The 19,336-nt window shown below is 27.4% G+C and overlaps 1 protein-coding gene and 4 non-coding genes across 5 annotated transcripts; 4 read left to right on the top strand and 1 right to left on the bottom strand.

Annotated features, from left to right (window-relative positions):
- Positions 1-1,580: 1,580 nt before the first annotated feature.
- Positions 1,581-19,134, bottom strand: LOC108566645 (nose resistant to fluoxetine protein 6-like). Its single transcript, XM_017926636.1, has 14 exons — positions 18,915-19,134; positions 5,891-6,085; positions 5,680-5,831; positions 5,013-5,182; positions 4,879-4,955; positions 4,627-4,826; positions 4,404-4,567; positions 4,226-4,349; positions 3,634-3,821; positions 3,446-3,575; positions 2,655-2,841; positions 2,428-2,570; positions 2,259-2,367; positions 1,581-1,736 (listed from the first exon to the last, which is right to left on the bottom strand). Exons 2-14 carry the CDS (start codon positions 6,057-6,059, stop codon positions 1,621-1,623), a joined length of 1,929 nt encoding a protein of 642 aa, XP_017782125.1. The 5' UTR covers positions 6,060-6,085; positions 18,915-19,134; the 3' UTR covers positions 1,581-1,620.
- Trnak-uuu lies at positions 17,528-17,600 on the top strand. Its single transcript has one exon. It is a non-coding gene; the product is annotated as a tRNA-Lys (tRNA).
- On the top strand, positions 17,675-17,747 carry Trnak-uuu. Its single transcript has one exon. It is a non-coding gene; the product is annotated as a tRNA-Lys (tRNA).
- Positions 18,329-18,401, top strand: Trnak-uuu. The gene has a single exon. It is a non-coding gene; the product is annotated as a tRNA-Lys (tRNA).
- On the top strand, positions 18,474-18,546 carry Trnak-uuu. Its single transcript has one exon. It is a non-coding gene; the product is annotated as a tRNA-Lys (tRNA).
- Positions 19,135-19,336: the final 202 nt, after the last annotated feature.

The raw sequence follows: 19,336 nt of genomic DNA, 5'->3' as shown, positions 1-19,336 counted from the left end.
GTTTCACAGATTTTCTTTGATACAAACAAAAAATCATTGGTAATTATTCAATTCAGTTGTTATAACTTATTGATAAATTCAGATAATACTTAATAAAAGAAATATATAACCTGAATATATCATATTAAAATTCTTAACTTTTAAATAAAATAAATAGCACAAATATGTTGTCTTTTTTCCTAATTTTATGTATTTTTATATTGAATTGAAAAACTCTAATAACTTATAATGTTTTATATTCTTTTAAACAACTAATTCAAAATTTTATTCTCTACTTAATAATGTTTTGTCTAATAAGTCATAGTTTGTGGAATCACTGAAAAACAACAAATTAATAAACAAAAATATAGAAATCAATTGATTTTTTTAAATCATTTAAAATATCTCAAGGATTTTCTCTGAAAATAATGATAAATAATTATAAATAATATTGAAATATTAAATATTTTTCTTCCTAATTCATGAAATAAACAAATATAAGAAATATTTTAATTCTCGACATTTAATTTAAAATTAAATTTGTTATATGTATACATAATACTCAATATAGTATGAATCATATGGAACTGTCTAAGCATTCAATCAAAACAAACGTAGGTGAGATAAGCAATTCTCCTATTGAAATAGAAATAAAATTTACTATTATCTAATCAAAATCAGAATTTACACGAGGAATAATTTTATTACAACTAAATTTTACGTATACACTAGTAATTAGAAATAATTGACTAATAGTAATTTGTCAGAAATCAAAATGTGGCATTGTTTATTAGATTTAGATTTTTGTAAAGTAATTGTAAAAATAAAATTAGTAATTATCTTTCATTGTTTTCTTACATAATTATTGTTTATAGAAATTTGTAAGTGCACTTTACATGTGCACTATTAATTAGAAATTAATTGACTAATAGTAATTTGTCAGAAATCAAAATGTGCGATTGTTTGTTTTTTTTTTCAAAGTAATTGTAAAAATAAAATTATTATGAATATAAGACAATATTATCTTCCATTGTTTTCTTACATAATTTTTGTTTTAAGAAATTTGCAAGTACACTTTGCATTTACACTATCAATTTGTCAGAAATAAAAACGTGACATTTATTATGTGATTTTTTAATTGTGTAATTATAAAAATTAATGAAAATAGAAAACAAAATTATTTTCTCATTTTTTCCTTTCATAACTGCTTTTTTATAGATTTTTTATACGTTTCATAATAAAAATGTCAAAAATGTTATTTTTTTTTAATTTAAACCGAACTTTTTAAGCCTTTATTATTTCTACAATAACTTTAAAATATTGGCTTCAATATCTATTTCACAAAAATATTTATAAATTAATTTTGAACAAACAATAAATGCAATGTATCAAATTTATCTACAACCTAACTTATTGTATATTTTTTCATTGGTAGTTTTACTTGTGAATTAAATAAATTAAAAAAGAATACATATAAATATATTTTTTAACCCCGAATCTTCAAATTTGTGAGATATTTCTGTTCATCGGTCGATAGCCAATTGATTATATATTTTAGTGTTTTTTTAGGATAATAAAGTATTGAATTTGGTACTACGTAAATAATTTATTATTTTATAAAAAACTATACATTGCAAAACGTCAGGGATGCTTGGCTATTTGAGACACCTCTTCGGATACCGGTTGCACCTTCTGAAGCACCACTGTTAATGTTTCCGTGATAGTTTCTGTACTTTTTGTCTCCAATTTTCCTGAAACTAATAAATTACATATTAGTAAAATTGTTAATATATAAATTTATATTGAAAGGCTTAAATTTAGTAATCTTATGTTAAGTCTTATTAAGTAAAGTCATCTACAGCTAACTTATATTAAGTCGTATGTTAAGTATACTTAAGTTAAGTTACTTATATTAAATCATCTTAAGTTAAGTTTGCTTAAATTAAGTCATCTTAAGTTAAGTTATCTTAAATTAAGTCATCTTAAGTTAAGTTTGCTTAAATTAAGTCATTTTAAGTTAAGTTTAATTATATTAAGTTAAGTTTACTTATATTAAGTCATCTTAAGTTAAGTTTACTTATATTAAGTATGCTTAAATTAAGTCATCTTAAGTTAAGTTTGCTTAAATTAAGTCATCTTAAGTTAAGTTTGCTTAAATTAAGTCATCTTAAGTTAAGTATGCTTAAATTAAGTCAACATAAGTTAAGTTTACTTTAATCATGTCCAATTGAGTTTACTTAATCCCTTATTCCCTAAATACAATACCAGTATTTACTTACTCATTTTCTTAATGCATTTTTCTAATGTAATAATAGGAGACTCAAAGGACAAAGTCAGAATTGTAGCTAAGCATAGTGTGATTGAGTAATTGGACCAGAATTCAGTCATCTGAAATTACATAATTTCCAATAAATAAGTTTATAAAAAGAAACCTTAAATAAAAGTTACCACAAGACTATGTGAAACGCGTGTTGGTGATCTTTGTGATAACACTACAACCGTTATGTAAGTGTAATGCACTAAATACATGCTGTAGGTGAGTCTGCTTAAGATTTGGAAGATCGGCATGGATAAGAATGTATTCACAGGGCCTGCAAAGTGCGTTAGACGTGTTATGTTTGTTCATTCTCTATAGATTTTGCTTTTGATGTGGCTTACGAGCTTTGATTACTTACCCCCGTAACCTGTTACGCATGCAAATATGATCCAAGATAGGGCCAAAGCCCAAGAGGGCCTATGGAACGTCAGGTAAGCAGAGTGCACGTTCTTGTCGTACACCTCGGCATTCAATAAATCCGATCCTAAGAACGTGCAGAGACACAGCACTGTCAGTGAGGCAACCCAGAGGATTATGTTTAGTGTCTGTAATTTATTTAAAATGTTATTTAAATTTATTATTCTATATTGGATTTGAATTAAAATATTTGCTAGGATTTGAAATGTTTGTATGAATTCAAATATGAAAGGATAAAATTGTTTGAATGGGTCGAAATAGATACGTATTTGGATATATTTAATAATGTTGATTGTTGCAAATATTTGGATAGTTGTTAAAAAAAAATGAATGGATCAAATTTTATGGAAATATTTTTGATGAATTGAAGCATTTGTGAATTAAGATTTGAGTGGATTGAAAGAGTTTAAAGATTTATCATAGATTGAATTATTTAGTAATGGAAAGATTTGAATCGATGGAAATATTTGACAAGATTTGGATAGATTAAAACATCTATTAATTGAAAGATTTTTATCCATAGAAATAATTGAATATTGATGAATGTGGATAATGAATGGAAAGACTTCAATGAAATGAAACATGTGTTAATGGAAATATTTGGAAAAAGTTTGAAATATTTGCGAATCAAGCGATATTTAAAGATGAAGGATGGAGAGTTTGATTGAAACATTTATATGTGAAAATATTTGAATGGATTGAATTACTTGAATTGGAAATGCAGAAACATACCCTATTTATTTTAAATGACGAGTAAACGAATTTGCATTTGTAAATGTAATATCCAAGCAACATTCCGATCAGGTATGGTGGAGCTCTGGTATGTGTCGTGACGTAATATTTGGTCAAAATATCACCAATTCTGCAAAATAATATGTTTAGTTTAAGAGTTTAATTGAGTAATTTATATAGAATTATACCCGCTCAAGTCCAAAGCACGCAGATTATAGTGGTAACTTATATAAAATATTCCAGCCATGCTTATTCCTATTAAGCCTACTAAAGTTGCCACAGTTGGTTTTGGATGTCTCTTCATTGGAATCAGAATTATAGGTGATAGTAGAAATAGTTGCATGTCGACGGATAGATACCAACTTTGCCCTAGGCACTGAAACATTCATGAAAATATACTAAATAATTGGAAGAAATTATCAATTATAGCATTAATCAAACCAATACAAACAATAGAGAAAAATTGAAGACAAAAATTTGTTTATTTCTTAAAGATTACAAAAAAAATAGACAAATTTCATACAAAAAATACCTAAATTTGTATAAAATTACAATGATATACATTTTATAGATTAACAGTTGAAATTGCATTTTCTATTCAGAAAATAATTATTTTATATAGTTATTTTGTAATATGATTGTAACGCCATCTATTGATTAACCTTTAAAATTTATTGTTTACTCATCTTCGTTAAGATATATTACTCCGAATTAATTGTAAGTACATGAAATATTGTAATAGTTAGCTAATAGCATTAAATTTTGAAGTAGTATAGAGGCAGAGAGATCTAACATGATTGAGTCTGAGNNNNAAGTATAAATCCGAGGCCAAAACGGCCCAGAGCCCATATGTTTCAAAAACGTGGTATGAACTATGAGAATTGCCGTCAAAGATGGTGTTAATCTAAAAAAAATGTAAGATTAAATAATGGATTTATGAAGAATTTTGTTGTTATACCTGATGTATCTATGAAGGTACATTAATAGAGTCTTCAATATAATATTCCCGGTAATTGGAGTTTTCATATAAACGTACACTAGAACTACTCCACTCAACAAGAAGAAGGAATCTACAGAAACAGTTGCACTTGCTATATACATGGTGGATGGTTCATTGTACCACTAAAAAACATATCAAAATAAAATCAATGATATAAAGAAATTTTATGTTAAAGTTTTACAGTGTTTACAAACGCCGCATTGCTGATTCCACCTAGACTTTTAGTACTGTATCCATGTCCAAGGATAATCCACATCATGCTGATAGTCCTGATCCCAGCCAAGCAATCCAAATGATCGTCATTCTTGTTTTTATGAACGGCGAAGAGTTTCTTCCAGTTCGTCCAAACGGAGTAAGCCAAAAGAATTTCGTACTTTGGCACTTGAATATAATTTAAAAACATTTGCGATGATTTTTATAACTGCACACTTACCTAATCCAAAATGAACGTGCACCAAGTCGTAGATTGTTGAGACAATGATGAGAAATTGAATAAAAGCGAAAAATGCACTGAAATTAAATTTAGTTTTGAGTGGATTTTGAATCTTTTTTGATTTTACTACTTACATTGCTAAGTAGTCACCTAGGGTGTAATCAGGTTGGGTTTCGATGCTCTGGCAAAAATCGTCAGTAAATTGGACATCATCAACACCTTTTACGTATTTCTTCACAAAAGGACTCAAATTGTCTGCACTGCATTTATGTGGTACGCATACTGCAAAGCTCAGTGGAATATTCTAAACATAAATATTTCATTTTTTTATGTACTTAACATATTAATTTTTAATATACATTCGACATAACGTACATTATTTTTCTACACATGTTCGCATTAACGTACAAATATTCGCTCTAACGTACAATTACGTTAGATGAATACGGAACATATCAATGTTGAGTTTTTTATTGTCATGTATTTATATAACAAAACAAGTTTCAATTAACGTACATTCACTTTGTATGTTAACACAATATTACTCATTTATATGTCAGTCTAAGTGTCAATTATTAACGTGTAAGTTCATATAAACGAAGTGTACGTTAATTCGAATGAAGAGATAGTAACAATTGTATACACATTAAGTACGTTAACCGAACGTTTTTTTATATATTATTTTATTAAAAAAATACATTTTATGTAATATATTTTATTATAAACCGCAACACTTATGCCACTTTTATATATAAAGTGTAAAATGAAATTTTTATGTATACAAAAATATAAAATACTCACTTGTACCGTGACCTTTCCCAAGCAATATTTTCCGTAAATTGCACCCAAACGTTCGCTCTGTCCTTCGATCTCAACGCATTCGTCGAAAGCTCCGAGGCCTTGCAAGTTCCCATCCAAAATACCGGGTGGAATCTTGGACATTGAATCCAGCACTGTCGAATGGAATTCGGGACATTAGATGCAAAACCTTTAAGAATGTTTGCAAACTCACTTTTTAAAGCCCACGTACTATTCTGTTGAAAGGACGTGAATAGTTCACACATGTAATCGTCGCAAGTGGGGTCGTTCGAATCCTTTGGTGGTGGACATACCAAAGATGTGACTCCATCCCCTATCGCTATTGTCAGTATTGTAAAGATGAACACATTTTTTATCCACATTTTTAGTCTTTAGTCTACTTAAATTTCTGAAATAGAAGAAGAAATATTATAAGTTTAACAAAAAAAATAGAATACAATTTTTGAAAAATCACAAAATTTTGATATTATTAGTTACATATTTTAAATACTTATTGAAATTTTCTAAATTCAATTCAATAATAATTTGATGTTATATAAGTAAATACAAGAATTTTGTCAATGGAAATAAATTATTCATAAGTATTAGTGATATTTTGTTCTTTATTCCAAAAGACTAATAAAATAAGAAAGTTTGGTTGTGCTACGATTGGGCAAAATACATTAAAGTCAATAGCTCGGAATTGGCTCTGATTTAGACGTTCTATGCTTACTTGATTAGTTTTTATTACTATCGAATAAAGGAGTGCCCTACGGACGTAGATAAACCTTTTTCATTACAGAACAAGCTTATATAATTGTTACCAATACTATTAGTAGCTTTAACAAATCAGAAACAAAAATCATAATAAATACATCATGAAAATTATAATTAAACAAAGAATATTTGTCACCCATTTAAGTGTTATTTCATAAAGCTTTGTTTAACTTTTATATAGAGTGAAACGTAAATCTCGGTTTTCTTCATCATTTTATATATAAAAATATACAAAATAAACAATTTATGAGAATCTCCAATATTTTCATTGGTTTATAACTCATTTAAGTGTCAATTTCATAATACTTTGTATAACTTATATAAACAGTGAAACATCATGAAAAATCATGCTTTTATTCATCATTTTATACGTGAAATCTTTTTTTTTTTTTTGAGAATCGCCAATATATTCTTTGGTTAATAACTAATAATCCTTTGTCAATCTCAAAATAAACAATTTATGAGAATCTCCAATATTTTCTTTGGTTTATAACTCATTTAAGTGTCAATTTCATAATATTTTGTATAACTTATATAAACAGTAAAACATCATGAAAAATTATGCTTTTCTTCATCATTTTATATGTGAAATCATATTTTTTTTGAGAATCGCCAATATATTCTTTGGTTTATAACTCATAATCTTTTGTCAATCTCAAAATAAACAATTTATGAGAATCTCCAATATTTTCTATAACTCATTTAAGTGTCAATTTCATAATACTTTGATAACTTATATAAACAGTGAAACATCATGAAAAATCATGCTTTTATTCATCATTTTATAAGTGAAGTCATATTTTTTTTTGAGAATCGCCGATATATTCTTTGGTTTATAACTCATAATCCTTTGTCAATCTCAAAATAAACAATTTATGAGAATCTCCAATATTTTCTTTTCTTTATAACTCATTTAAGTGTCAATTTCATAATACTTTGTATAACTAATATAAATAGTAAAATATTATGAAAAATCATGCTTTTGTTCATCATTTTATATGTGAAAACATATTTTTTTTGAGAATCGCCAATATATTCTTTGGTTAATAACTCATAATCCTTTGTCAATCTCAAAATAAATAATTTATGAGAATCTCCAATATTTTCTTTGGTTTATAACTCATTTAAGTGTCAATTTCATAATACTTTGTATAACTTATATAAACAGTGAAACATCATTTAAAATCATGCTTTTCTTCATCATTTTATAAGTAAAATCATTTTTTTTTGAGAATCGCCAATATAGTCTCTGGTTTATAACTCATAATTCTTTGTCAATCTCATAATACTTTGTATAACTTATATAAACAGTAAAACATCATGAAAATCATGCTTTTCTTCATCATTTTATGAGTGAAATCAATTTTTTTTTGAGAATCTCATATTTTTTTCATACTAAATACATAATTTCTAAACATATTTCATTGACCAAAATCCTTTAGTCTATATTAATTAGTTTCGTTAAATTCAGATTAATATAACAAAAAAATATCTTTTTCTTCTAGTAATATTACAAAAATTTGTATATTTGATTAAGAGTATTTACATTAAGACTCTAGAAATGCCAATTTTATCAGTTAGTAACTGTTCGTGTCTCGGAAATGCAATCGGAAACTTCCACTTCCTAACTAATTTTGTAATTAAGATCGGTGTGGAAAGTTTTGGTGGTTTCATCTAAATACATTTGTGGAATCTATTAATTCCGACTTCTCGTCTTTCCTCTCTTCACCAAAACTCACAAAGATTTGCAAATGATTATACACATTTGAAATATATTCAAATTACATTCGTACTGAATAAGTTGATTTATATCAGTACTAGGATACATTTAGGAAGTAATAAGTTTCTTGAACTGACTTACTTTATTCTGCAATTACATAATTGCAAATCCTATAAAATCAAGGTAAAAATTTAATTAAAACAATTATAATTATATTAATATTTTATGGAAAATATAAATGGACCAGAAAATTAATTTATTATGATTAGAAAGTGTTACTGAATTGTTAATTTATTATTATATTTTTGCAGTGTTTCATTAGTTTTAAATTTTAGAGAAGTTTTGTCAAAAAAAACGAATTTAATTTTAACCCTCTGTTACTCCGTTAAATATAATGATAATAATTATTTAGTAAGTTTAAGAAAAATTAAATAAAGTAATATTTTTTTCTTATTTATTATCTTTATTTTTTATCTACAGTAGTTATATCGTAAAGTAGTTTTGATATTTAATACTTTAAGTAAGTTTGTAACGAAGAATTATAGGTTCTTGAAACTTGTGGTTGGTTAATGGTAAAGTAAATGAAAGGAACAGTAAATCAAGGGTGGAAATCTCTTAAATCAATGACCAGAAAACTTTTGTCCATTTGCCAAATTAACGAGTTGTAAAAGCCACAAAAGTATATTTATATACTGTTTCATTAACTATTTTACGAAAATCAATCATTTATATTTTTACAATAAAATTATATTAATTAATTATTATGAAATTTGATTGCTATTGGTTTTATATTTAGTATGATTGCTGAAATCTTTGAAAACCTATAAAAATTTCATAAAAACTAATGTAGTAAGTTTTGTGGTAAAAGCTCCTTGAAACCTAATACGGAACCGAAGTTTGTTGTAACTTCAAGGAATTTTTGTTGTGTGCCTTCAATGATGTGCTCTTTAGTTTCAAAAAGTCTAATAAAGCCCTAATAATATACTTTAATGAAGATATTACATGTATGAAATTGATAACCATAATTGCTGTAAAGTAAAAAAATGTAAATTTTTAATTTCTGTAGTACCGTTTATCTGACTGATTTTATGTAATATTATTTTATGATTTATTTTAAGTTAATTAAATAATGCACAATTTGTAGAATATATAAAAAAACAATTATTAGTCGAAAGTTTGTATTCAACATATATACAAAATTGTCGAAGTTATCGAATAATTACATAAACTGTACAGATGTATAAAGAAAACTAGTAAGGAAGTTTCGAAATTTTGTTCGAGAACCGAATTCAATTTTCAGAATTCGGTTCTCGAATTTTGTTTGAGATTTTAATTACTACTAAATATCTTATCGAATAATTATTATATAAAACGTAAAGAAATGAAAAGCAACAAAAAATAAAGTTTCTATATTTTGTTCGAAAACCGAATTTTGATAATTATTATGTATTTTATTCGGAATTTTAATTTACAATGAATAAATTAACTAATAATTATATAAATCATATAAATCGTAAAGACATGAAAAACACGAAAAAAGAAAGTTTCTCAATGTTGTTCGAGACCCGAATTTTGAAAATTATTGTGTATCTTATTCGAGAACTGAATTATTCGAAATATTAAAAGATCTTTTCAATTACGTGTAAACATGAATGATAAAGTGCATCGCCTTTTATTAATTAAGTTTGCAAAATTATTGCACCATAAAATATCAAATTTCGTGTTTGCTTGGTACCAAAGAGAGAGTAATTTAATTTCCAATTAAATTGTGTGCCGAACGGAAAATTACACAGCAGAAGAAAAAAACAGACACATACAAATTGGAGGAGCAAGGAAATGGAATGGTTTGTTTACTCCCTCTTTCCAGTCGCACAATTTTTTTCCCGTCACAGTCCAGCTTTATTCCACCCCTTCAGGTTGCATTTTTCGCACTCCCTTCAAACTGTACCATTCCTGCTCTTTCTCTTTTTCTCGTTTTTTTTTCGACAGTCTACAATCTGGCTGTGTGCCCCATCCAATAAAGTTGACTTTTATATCAGACTGGTAACATATTTCGCAATGCATCCGAACATAAAACGCGTATTCGATCACACGGAATATTGTATTGGAGGAATATTAAAAGGAAATAGCCGGACACCTGGTCACAAGGATTGCTTTCTACTTCTTTTTTTTGTTTCATTTTGTGCGGCACGCGTTTTGGGATGGAAGTTGACTTTTTCGTGTGTTTTTTTTTGTGTTCTGTTTTCCTGCGATCCTGGCGGATATGGATGGCGCAGGATCGTTGGATAGGGACGCGCGTCCTCCTCTCGCATCCAGCTTTTGCAGAGTTTAGTTTAGTAAGCGCGTCGGTTCTGGAGCTTACGGTCCAAGTGCGGATGCTGAGGATACTACTTCTACCTAAGGTCGTGATCCTTATATTCGTAGTGCGCGCGTATTAGTGTTTGAACTTTCCACACAAAAGTTTTCACACTTTAATTGGATTTCAATTTAGGTTCGTTTACCCCAACTGTTTTACCTCTTGACTCATATCTATGTTGCATGAACTATTATAGAGAAAAAGTCTAATTAAACAAAAAGTTTTTCTTAAGAAAATACTTCAATTTATTTATTTCATGAACTTTCAAACAAAAAATTTTAATTAAATATTTAATCTTCACAAGAAAATATATCAATTTCTTTCATCAAATCAATATTAAAATTTAAATAATTTATAGCAAATTACTTTCAATATTTCTTTACAAAAAAATTACATACAATTTCAAAACTGGAGTTGTTTTATATGTAGAAATATTACATTTTTGTTGCAAAAATTATATTAAATTATGGCGAATTATTTTCCTTATCCATTATAAAATTATATAAAAATTCAAAGGTAAAAAAAAATAATCACCAGACAAATTAGTTTTGAAATTATTTGAGCTTTCCATACTTTATATGATTTTGTTATTTTTCCATGTATATTTTTATATTTAGTGTGATAACTTTGTATCTAATAAAATGTGTAAATAGATTGCAGTTTGTTTTACATGAAAATTAAAACATTTAGCAAAAAATAATCATTTCCACAATTTCTTCAAGTTTAATTGAATTTCTCTTTATATTAGTTTTTTTCTATTATATTTTACATGTGTTCCCTATGCTGTAATAGAAAATTAAAAGATTAAAAAATCAATATTTCAAAGAATAACAAGAAATTCATAATTTTTCAATTATAAAATAAATTTAGTAGATTAAATGGATTTTGGTTTATTAACTTTACATAAACTTCCACAAAAGAACAACTTGAAATTAGGTAAATTAGGTGTCACATTTTTTTAATCAATTCACATCAAATACATTTTTTTTAATTCAAAATGAGAATTTTTATTAAATATTTATTACATCCCATTATTTTATTAATATTAATAAATATTGAAAGTTATAGAAATTAAATAAATATTTTAAATTAGATTTATTTACCCTAACTTTATTAATTATATTACATAATTTACTATAAAAATCTGTAATAAAAAACATTAATTATGGTTATTACAATGATTATTATAGTTATTACACTAATTGAAATCAATCGTGTTATTCAAATGTTGACTTTGGTATCACGGCTTGATTATGGTATTAATTAAATTATCAAATTATAAAATAGGTGTTGCATAATTTCGAAACGTATTATTTGAGACTTCTTACATAAAAACTGTAATTACAAAATAATAATCATAAGAAAATACTTCATTTCAATTAATTGAGAATCTCAATATTAATTTTATGACATAATCATTTTTAAATTATAGTGTTCTTTTTTAATATGGCAAGAAGTTTTCTTTTACATGGAAAATATGAAATTTGCTGAAAAAACTTCTTTTCAAATAATCTGAATAATTTCAGAAGTTTTTTCAGTTTAATTAGATTTACTTTTTTCTTATATGATTCAAAAACAAAGTTTTATTGGCTTTCAAATATAAATTGATTAATTTTTGTTCAATTAATAAATTTTATTTGGAAATTTTCCCATAAATAGACAACTACTAAACTATAGTTGATTATGAAGTTGTATAAGCTAAAACCTTGCATATAATAATTGTTCTATTTCATTTTAAGTTCAAATACGTAAATTATATTGATTTACTGTGAATGAGGAAATGTTGCTACTAATCTAATTTGCGCCCTCGTTTGTTTATTCAAAACACAATACTATTGGCCAGCAGTGCTAGTAATAAGTAATTGTATTTTCTGAGGGAATGTTTAATGTAACTTGGATTACATTAATACCTCGCTTATTGCGGGTAATCGGTTTCTTCTATATACCGAAATATGAAACCGGACTAATCGAAGTTAGGGTTGGGAAACAACTTAACACCGACTTTTTCTCCTTTATTTAAAAATTGATTTATTACCCCAATTGGGGTAATTTACCCCATAGCACCAATCCCTGATATAAAGGGATGTGGGGTCGGGAAATAACTTAGCTTCTTCCTTACCCCCATTATTTGGAAATAAAGTATAGATCGGTATCATATCTTGTAACTGTTCTTTCTTCACTAAAATTTACTTTATTTTAATTGGTAAACAATCAATAAATTATTTTTTATCCCATTTGGGATAATTAACCCCAATGCGCCAACTCTTGTCAAATTAACATTTTGGTTTGTATTGCAATTTTCAAACCGTACTATAGTGAATCCCGACTAATCTGGGAGCCGTACTTTATGAAGGATTGTTGTAATTTCAGATACATACATTGTCATTATATAAATTGTTTCCTTATTAAGATGTACTTACCCCAATTGGGGAAATTTACCCCAATAGCCAATCCCTGGTATAAAGAAAAAAAGTGCATGTTTAATGTAACTGGAATACCTATTACATTAATACCTCGCTTAGTGCGGGTAATTGGTTTGTCCTTATCCCGAAACCGGGCTGATCGAGGACTTTCAAACAGCTCAAAAACAGACTTCACTGTGGGGTCGGGAAATACCTTAGCACCTTTCTTACCCCCTTTATTTAAAATTGAATTTTTTATACGGAGAATACAATTATATATACAAAAGGTATAATTTGGTATCATTTGGTTAAATTAACATTTTAGTTTGTATTGCAATTTTCAAACCGTACTATAGTGATTTTCGACTAAGCTAGCAGCCGCACTATACGAAGCATTGTTGTAATTTTAGATATGTACATACATTATCGTTATATAAATTGTATCCCTTATTAAGATGCACCCCAATTGGGGTAATTTACCCCAGTGCGCCTATCCCTGGTATAATTGAAAAAAGTGCATGTTTACGGTAACTTGAACACCTATTTCATTAATACCTCGCTTAGTGCGGGTAATTGGTTTGTTCTTATCCCGCCATTTGAAACCGGGCTGATCGAGGACTTTTCAACAGTTCAAAAACAGACTTCACTATGGGGAAATAACTTAGCACCTTCCTTACCCCCTTTATTTAAAATTGATTTTTTTATACGGAGAATACAATTATATATACAAAAGGTATAATTTGGTATTATTTGGTTAAATTAACATTTTAGTTTGTATTGCAATTTTCAAACCATACTATAGTGATTTAATCTGGCAGCCGCACTATACGAAGCATTATTGTAATTTTAGATAGGTACATACATTATCATTATAAAAATTGTTTCCATATTAAGATGTCCTTGTTGCGGCCCTGTTATTACCTATTACTTGCGCAATTGACTTGCTGCGGCTTTGTTTCTATGCATCTTATTATAATAAGCATCCTTTTGTTTAAATTCTATAGAAAATTTGTATTACATTTACATTTGAACACAAAGTAACGTGAAAACAATTTTGTTTACATAATGTGTGCGAGTGTGTGTGAAAGTTACACATTTTCCGGTGAAATTCCTGTAAAGTGTAGTCTGCAAATGTTGTACATATCAGAGAGAACTTTGATTGTTCAGTTACCAAACATTGTGCACCAAGGCTATTTAATAAATCATCGTTTCTTCCGCCTGTACATCAAAATATGGAAACAATTTGTGTAATGTAAATGTGTGTATATATCTAAAGTTACAAACATAACAATGCTTCGTATAGTGTGACTCCGATCATTGCGGATTCACTATAGTACGGTTTGAAAGTTTAAAAAAATACCACGAATATGTACTGTCACGTCTCTTTTTGTGCTGTTTGAAATTACTCGATTAGTCCGGTTTCAAACTGCAGAATCTATGTGAAACCGATTATCCGCACTAAGCGAGGTATTGCTGTAATAGATGTCTAAGTTACATTAAACATGCACAAAGTTCACAAGAAACCATTTGAATTTAATTAATTTATGTTTCAAGGTGGTAAATTCGGTGTTAAGAAAATCTATTTTGGGGTAATAAATAAAAAAAGTTCCCTGACCCCATATAAGTACAATCAAGTCTCCTTTTGTGCTGTTTGAAATTACTCAATTAGTCCGGTTTCAAATGGCTGGATATAGGACAAACCAATTACCCGCACTAAGCGAGGTATTGCTGTAATAGACGTCTAAGTTACATTAAACATGCACAAAGTTCACAAGAAACGCGCATAAATAGATGAAAAGAATGCCCAATTTGCATATAATACGATGAAAGCGTCTACAAAGTGATCGTATCTATTGATTTTTTTTTTCGAATGAAGTGCAAAGAACTTTTCTCTTATATTTTGGTATGAATAATTTATTTGGCCGTTGACATGTAACTCACGCATTTATTTTTAAGTGCAGATTTACATTCAGAAAAAAAAATACAAATTATTTAATCAAAATTGTAAGAAATATTATGTAATATTTTCCTCTTGAAATAAATTCAGATTCATAACTTCTTTTACATATTTATCAAGTTTTTAGTGAAATAATTTAAATAACTGTTATAAAACTCAGCTTAATTACGTAATTATGTTTATTACGTGCAGTTTATCTATGTTTATGCGACGTTCTTATCCATATTTATTATAATTATTTACAAAAAAATAGATTCGTTTCTTTGTTTGGTATAAATATGGAATAATTTTATTAATACTTAGACAAATTTAGTGTTGTCTGTAATTTTTAATTATTTTTGTATGAAATTGCTTCCTTTTAATTACTTTCAATTTCTTTTATTTTCTCATTAAAATATTATATTAAAATCTATTTTCCTCAGTTTGAATTATGTTTAATTTTTTTTATTAATTTTATTTTCCAATTAACTTATAATCAATAAATTATAAAAGAGCAGTGAATTTGGGATTAATTTTTTTATAATTAAAAGTAATTAAAAGATTATTTGATTTTTAATTATATTTCATTCATATAAAACATTTTTTTTACACATTTTTTTATAATAATTTAATTATAAATCAATTATAGTAAATATGTCAATTAAATCAATTATTCATTAACTTATGTTTAATAAATATTAATTTAATATTACTTTTTATTTGGATTTTTATTTTGTTTGTAAAGAAAATGTTGTAAATATTTATTTAATTGTAAGTAAATACATCTTGTTATACAAGGGTTCACTTGAATAAGCGGTTGTGGTATTTATTATATTCTACGAGAGTTGTTGTATATTACCAAAACGTGTTATTTGAGGTTTCGGGTAACTGAAGTACCATGTCATTCGACTTAGCAAAAAAAATATTTCAAAAAGTTTATTTGTAAAGAATTGAAAGAAAATTATGAAACTAATAGAAAAGTTTACACGTTTCTAGTAAATTTAACATTTTTAACGATACAAAAAAATAAAACTTACGAAAACTTTGTCAACAAAAAAATCCATTCATTTTTAGGTATTTATTGATGACTGAAACTACTGCACAGACGAAACGTCTCTAAATTCCCTATAGTAGATTAAATATTATTTATATACTTATTTCCTAGCCACAAAAAAAGAGAACAAAGTCGAAGATGTTCTCTTTTTTTCGTGTCTTTGAATCTAATTTCCGCATTTAGAAAGAGGTTCGTATCAGTTAAGTGTATTTTGTGAAAACATGTTATTAAATTGCAATAATATATAGAAATGACCCTGGAAAATAATGCGTACGCAACATACTTGAATATAAATAAATCGTTAAAATACATTGACCTTATTTACGCAATTTGTATAAATGCATATGAATTACAGCTTTTATTATTTAACTGAGTTTAAGTGAAATATTACGGTTTGTTATTCAAACTTCTAATGAGAATAAATATCAAATTAAGTAATATAATTTGAATTAAAATAAAAGCTTTAAAAGTGTTCTAGTTATATTATTTAACAGATTTAAGGATTAAACTGCGAATTGCTATGCAAACTTAGAATATACAATTTATAAAATTAATTAAGAAATTAAAAACTAACTGATATAAAGACTTGTTGTTATAAGGAAATCAACTCATTTCAATTTAATAAGAAATAATAATGAATATTCTTGAGGAAAATACAAGTTCTTCATAATAATGAATTGCATTTGTTGAGTACTTTTGATGGGATTACGAATGTTAATAAATTTAACATGGATTTCAACAATACTATAAGTAACACCCATCCAAAACAGCCATAATTGAATTTGTTTAACTTCTACCCTAGTGATGTTAATTATTAACTATTTTCGGATACGCGGCGGATATATCCGCCATGTCCTTTACAGGACACTTCGCTTATGTAAAATTGATTTTTTTTAGACGGAGCCATTAAAACCTTTTCAACTTGAAAAATCTTTGTCCACAAAGGTTTAATTATCCAAAAAAGAAGTTTTATCCATTTACAATACAAATTATGTATAAAGTTTAGACACTTTGAATGTACTATTATACACGAACATTAAATATGCCCAATTTAACTAAAAATGATTCTATTTACTGTAATTGTGGAAACACGAAACGTCGGAGGGTTGTGTGTGAAAGCTAGTTCAGTTATTTTTTTTTGCATTGGCAATGAAGACGAAGTAAATGAAGCGTACTACTCGAAACGTGCGATGCTTACATATTTATACACAGAGACACGCGAGAACCAACGAATCTCGACTGTATTTTGATGGTGACAAATGCGGGCTACATCATTCTGGAGTTCACGTAACGTGTTCAATCTGTGACCTTACGAGTAATAAAACTGTACGGATTTGTGACTAAATCATTGAATTTCATTTTGAAAAGAAGAATAACATTGCTACTTGCAGTTCGTTGTTGTTGATTGCGTATATTTATATAAGTTATATAATATTCAAGAAGTTTCTTCAATAAAGTTGATTGATTATATGGTAGAAAAGTAAAATTCATGACAAAAATGGTAGTAGTTGTTTTAACAATCTTAAAGTCCCTTTAAAGTAATTTTAATCAAATTAACCAATTAAATTGGAAGGAAAAAAAAAACATGAAGAAACCCTGGTACATAGCCCGGGTAGCTCAGTCGGTAGAGCATTGGACTTTTAATCCAAGGGTCCAGGGTTCAAGTCCCTGCTCGGGCGAACATTTTAGGAATGTACCATTAAGTTGATGTACCATTAAAAGTGAAAAAATAGCTGAAAAACACTTGTACAGAGCCCGGGTAGCTCAGTCGGTAGAGCATTGGACTTTTAATCCAAGGGTCCAGGGTTCAAGTCCCTGCTCGGGCGAACATTTTAAGAATGTACCATTAAGTTAATGTAGCAATACAAGTGAAAAAATAACTGAAAAATCTTGGTACATAGCCAGCGTAACTCAGTCGATAAAGCATTGGACTTTTATTCCACAACTAATAACACCCTAGAGGTCTAATATATTTAAAGCATTTTAGATAAAATAAAGGGTTTTTCCTAGGCAAATTTTCCCTCTCATATAAACATAGTTGTATATATATACAACCATAGTTTAAAATTTTAATCTTAAGTATCGTAAACACTTGTATGTATGTAAATAATTGTTTCGGTAATTATCTCCATGATTCTGATAAAAGTGTATAAAACAAATTCGAACCTAAAGCATTTATGCTGAGAGATTTGTAACAAGATAAATGATTGTACCCTTGAAAATTGTAAAAGTGTCATTAATTTTGTATGTAAATATACTTATTTTTGAATTTGAATTTGGACTTTTAATCTAAAGGTCCAGGATTCAAGTCTTTGCTCGGGCGACTGCTATAGGATTGTACCATTAAGTTAATATACCAGTAAAATTGGATAAAACTGAAAAAAATAGTAGAAAACCTTGGTACAGAGCCCGGGTAGCTCAGTCGGTAGAGCATTGGACTTTTAATCCAAGGGTCCAGGGTTCAAGTCCCTGCTCGGGCGAACATTTTAGGATTGTACCATTAGGTTAATGTACCATTAAAATTGAAAAATACTGAAAAACTTTGGTACTGAAACCGGGTAGCTCAGTCGGTAGAGCATTGGAATTTTAATCCAAGGGTCCAGGGTTCAAGTCCCTGCTCGGGCGAGTCTTTTACGAATGAACCACAAGTTAAATGAAACAAGAATATTAAAGTAAGTACAACCTTCATAGAATCTAGTTAAATAAAGAATGTATGATCATATACCAAGAAGTATTATTGATTATTTACAATGCTTAACAATATGAGAAATATTTAAAGTACATCTAATTTGCTATAGTTTTATAACTTTTATTAGCATTATTATATCAAATTTAATTTAGATTAAAATTCACAACTAAATTAAACAACTGATAATTATAGTTAAAAGAAATCAATTTTGTACAATCTATTAATCTATTAACTAATTGTAAAATAAAATCGAAGAAATGTTTTTGGAAATACCAAACCTTTATCAATACTATATTTAACATACCTGTATTTTCAGGATAATTCTAATACTTTGTTACAACTACAAAATCGATATACAACTAATATTTCAAAATCTAAAGATACCGAACTGCTTCATACCAGTGAACTCACTACACTATTTCATATTTCGGGCATTTCTCAACACCAAATTTTTTTGCATTTATAATAATTCGAATCTGATTTACACACGTACAAAAGAATATCCATCAGCATTAGCATCAGAAACACCACAAATCTCGATACTCCTTTCACGAACAAGAAACAAAATATATAAACGAACAAATAACAAAAGCAACAATAGAAACAAGCGAATACATTAAAAAATGAAGTATGCAAGCATTCACAAGACCTTAAAATAAAAAAAAATAAATGTATCGAAACTAATTAATCAAAACCGATTAATTATCATTAACGATAATCTAAGTG

This window comes from Nicrophorus vespilloides, unplaced genomic scaffold (genome assembly GCF_001412225.1).
Source record: "Nicrophorus vespilloides isolate i.1.1-1 unplaced genomic scaffold, Nicve_v1.0, whole genome shotgun sequence".
Classification (NCBI taxonomy): Eukaryota; Metazoa; Arthropoda; class Insecta; order Coleoptera; family Silphidae; genus Nicrophorus; species Nicrophorus vespilloides.
Note: the sequence above shows the minus strand (reverse complement) of the source record. Positions and strands in the feature narration are given on the sequence as shown.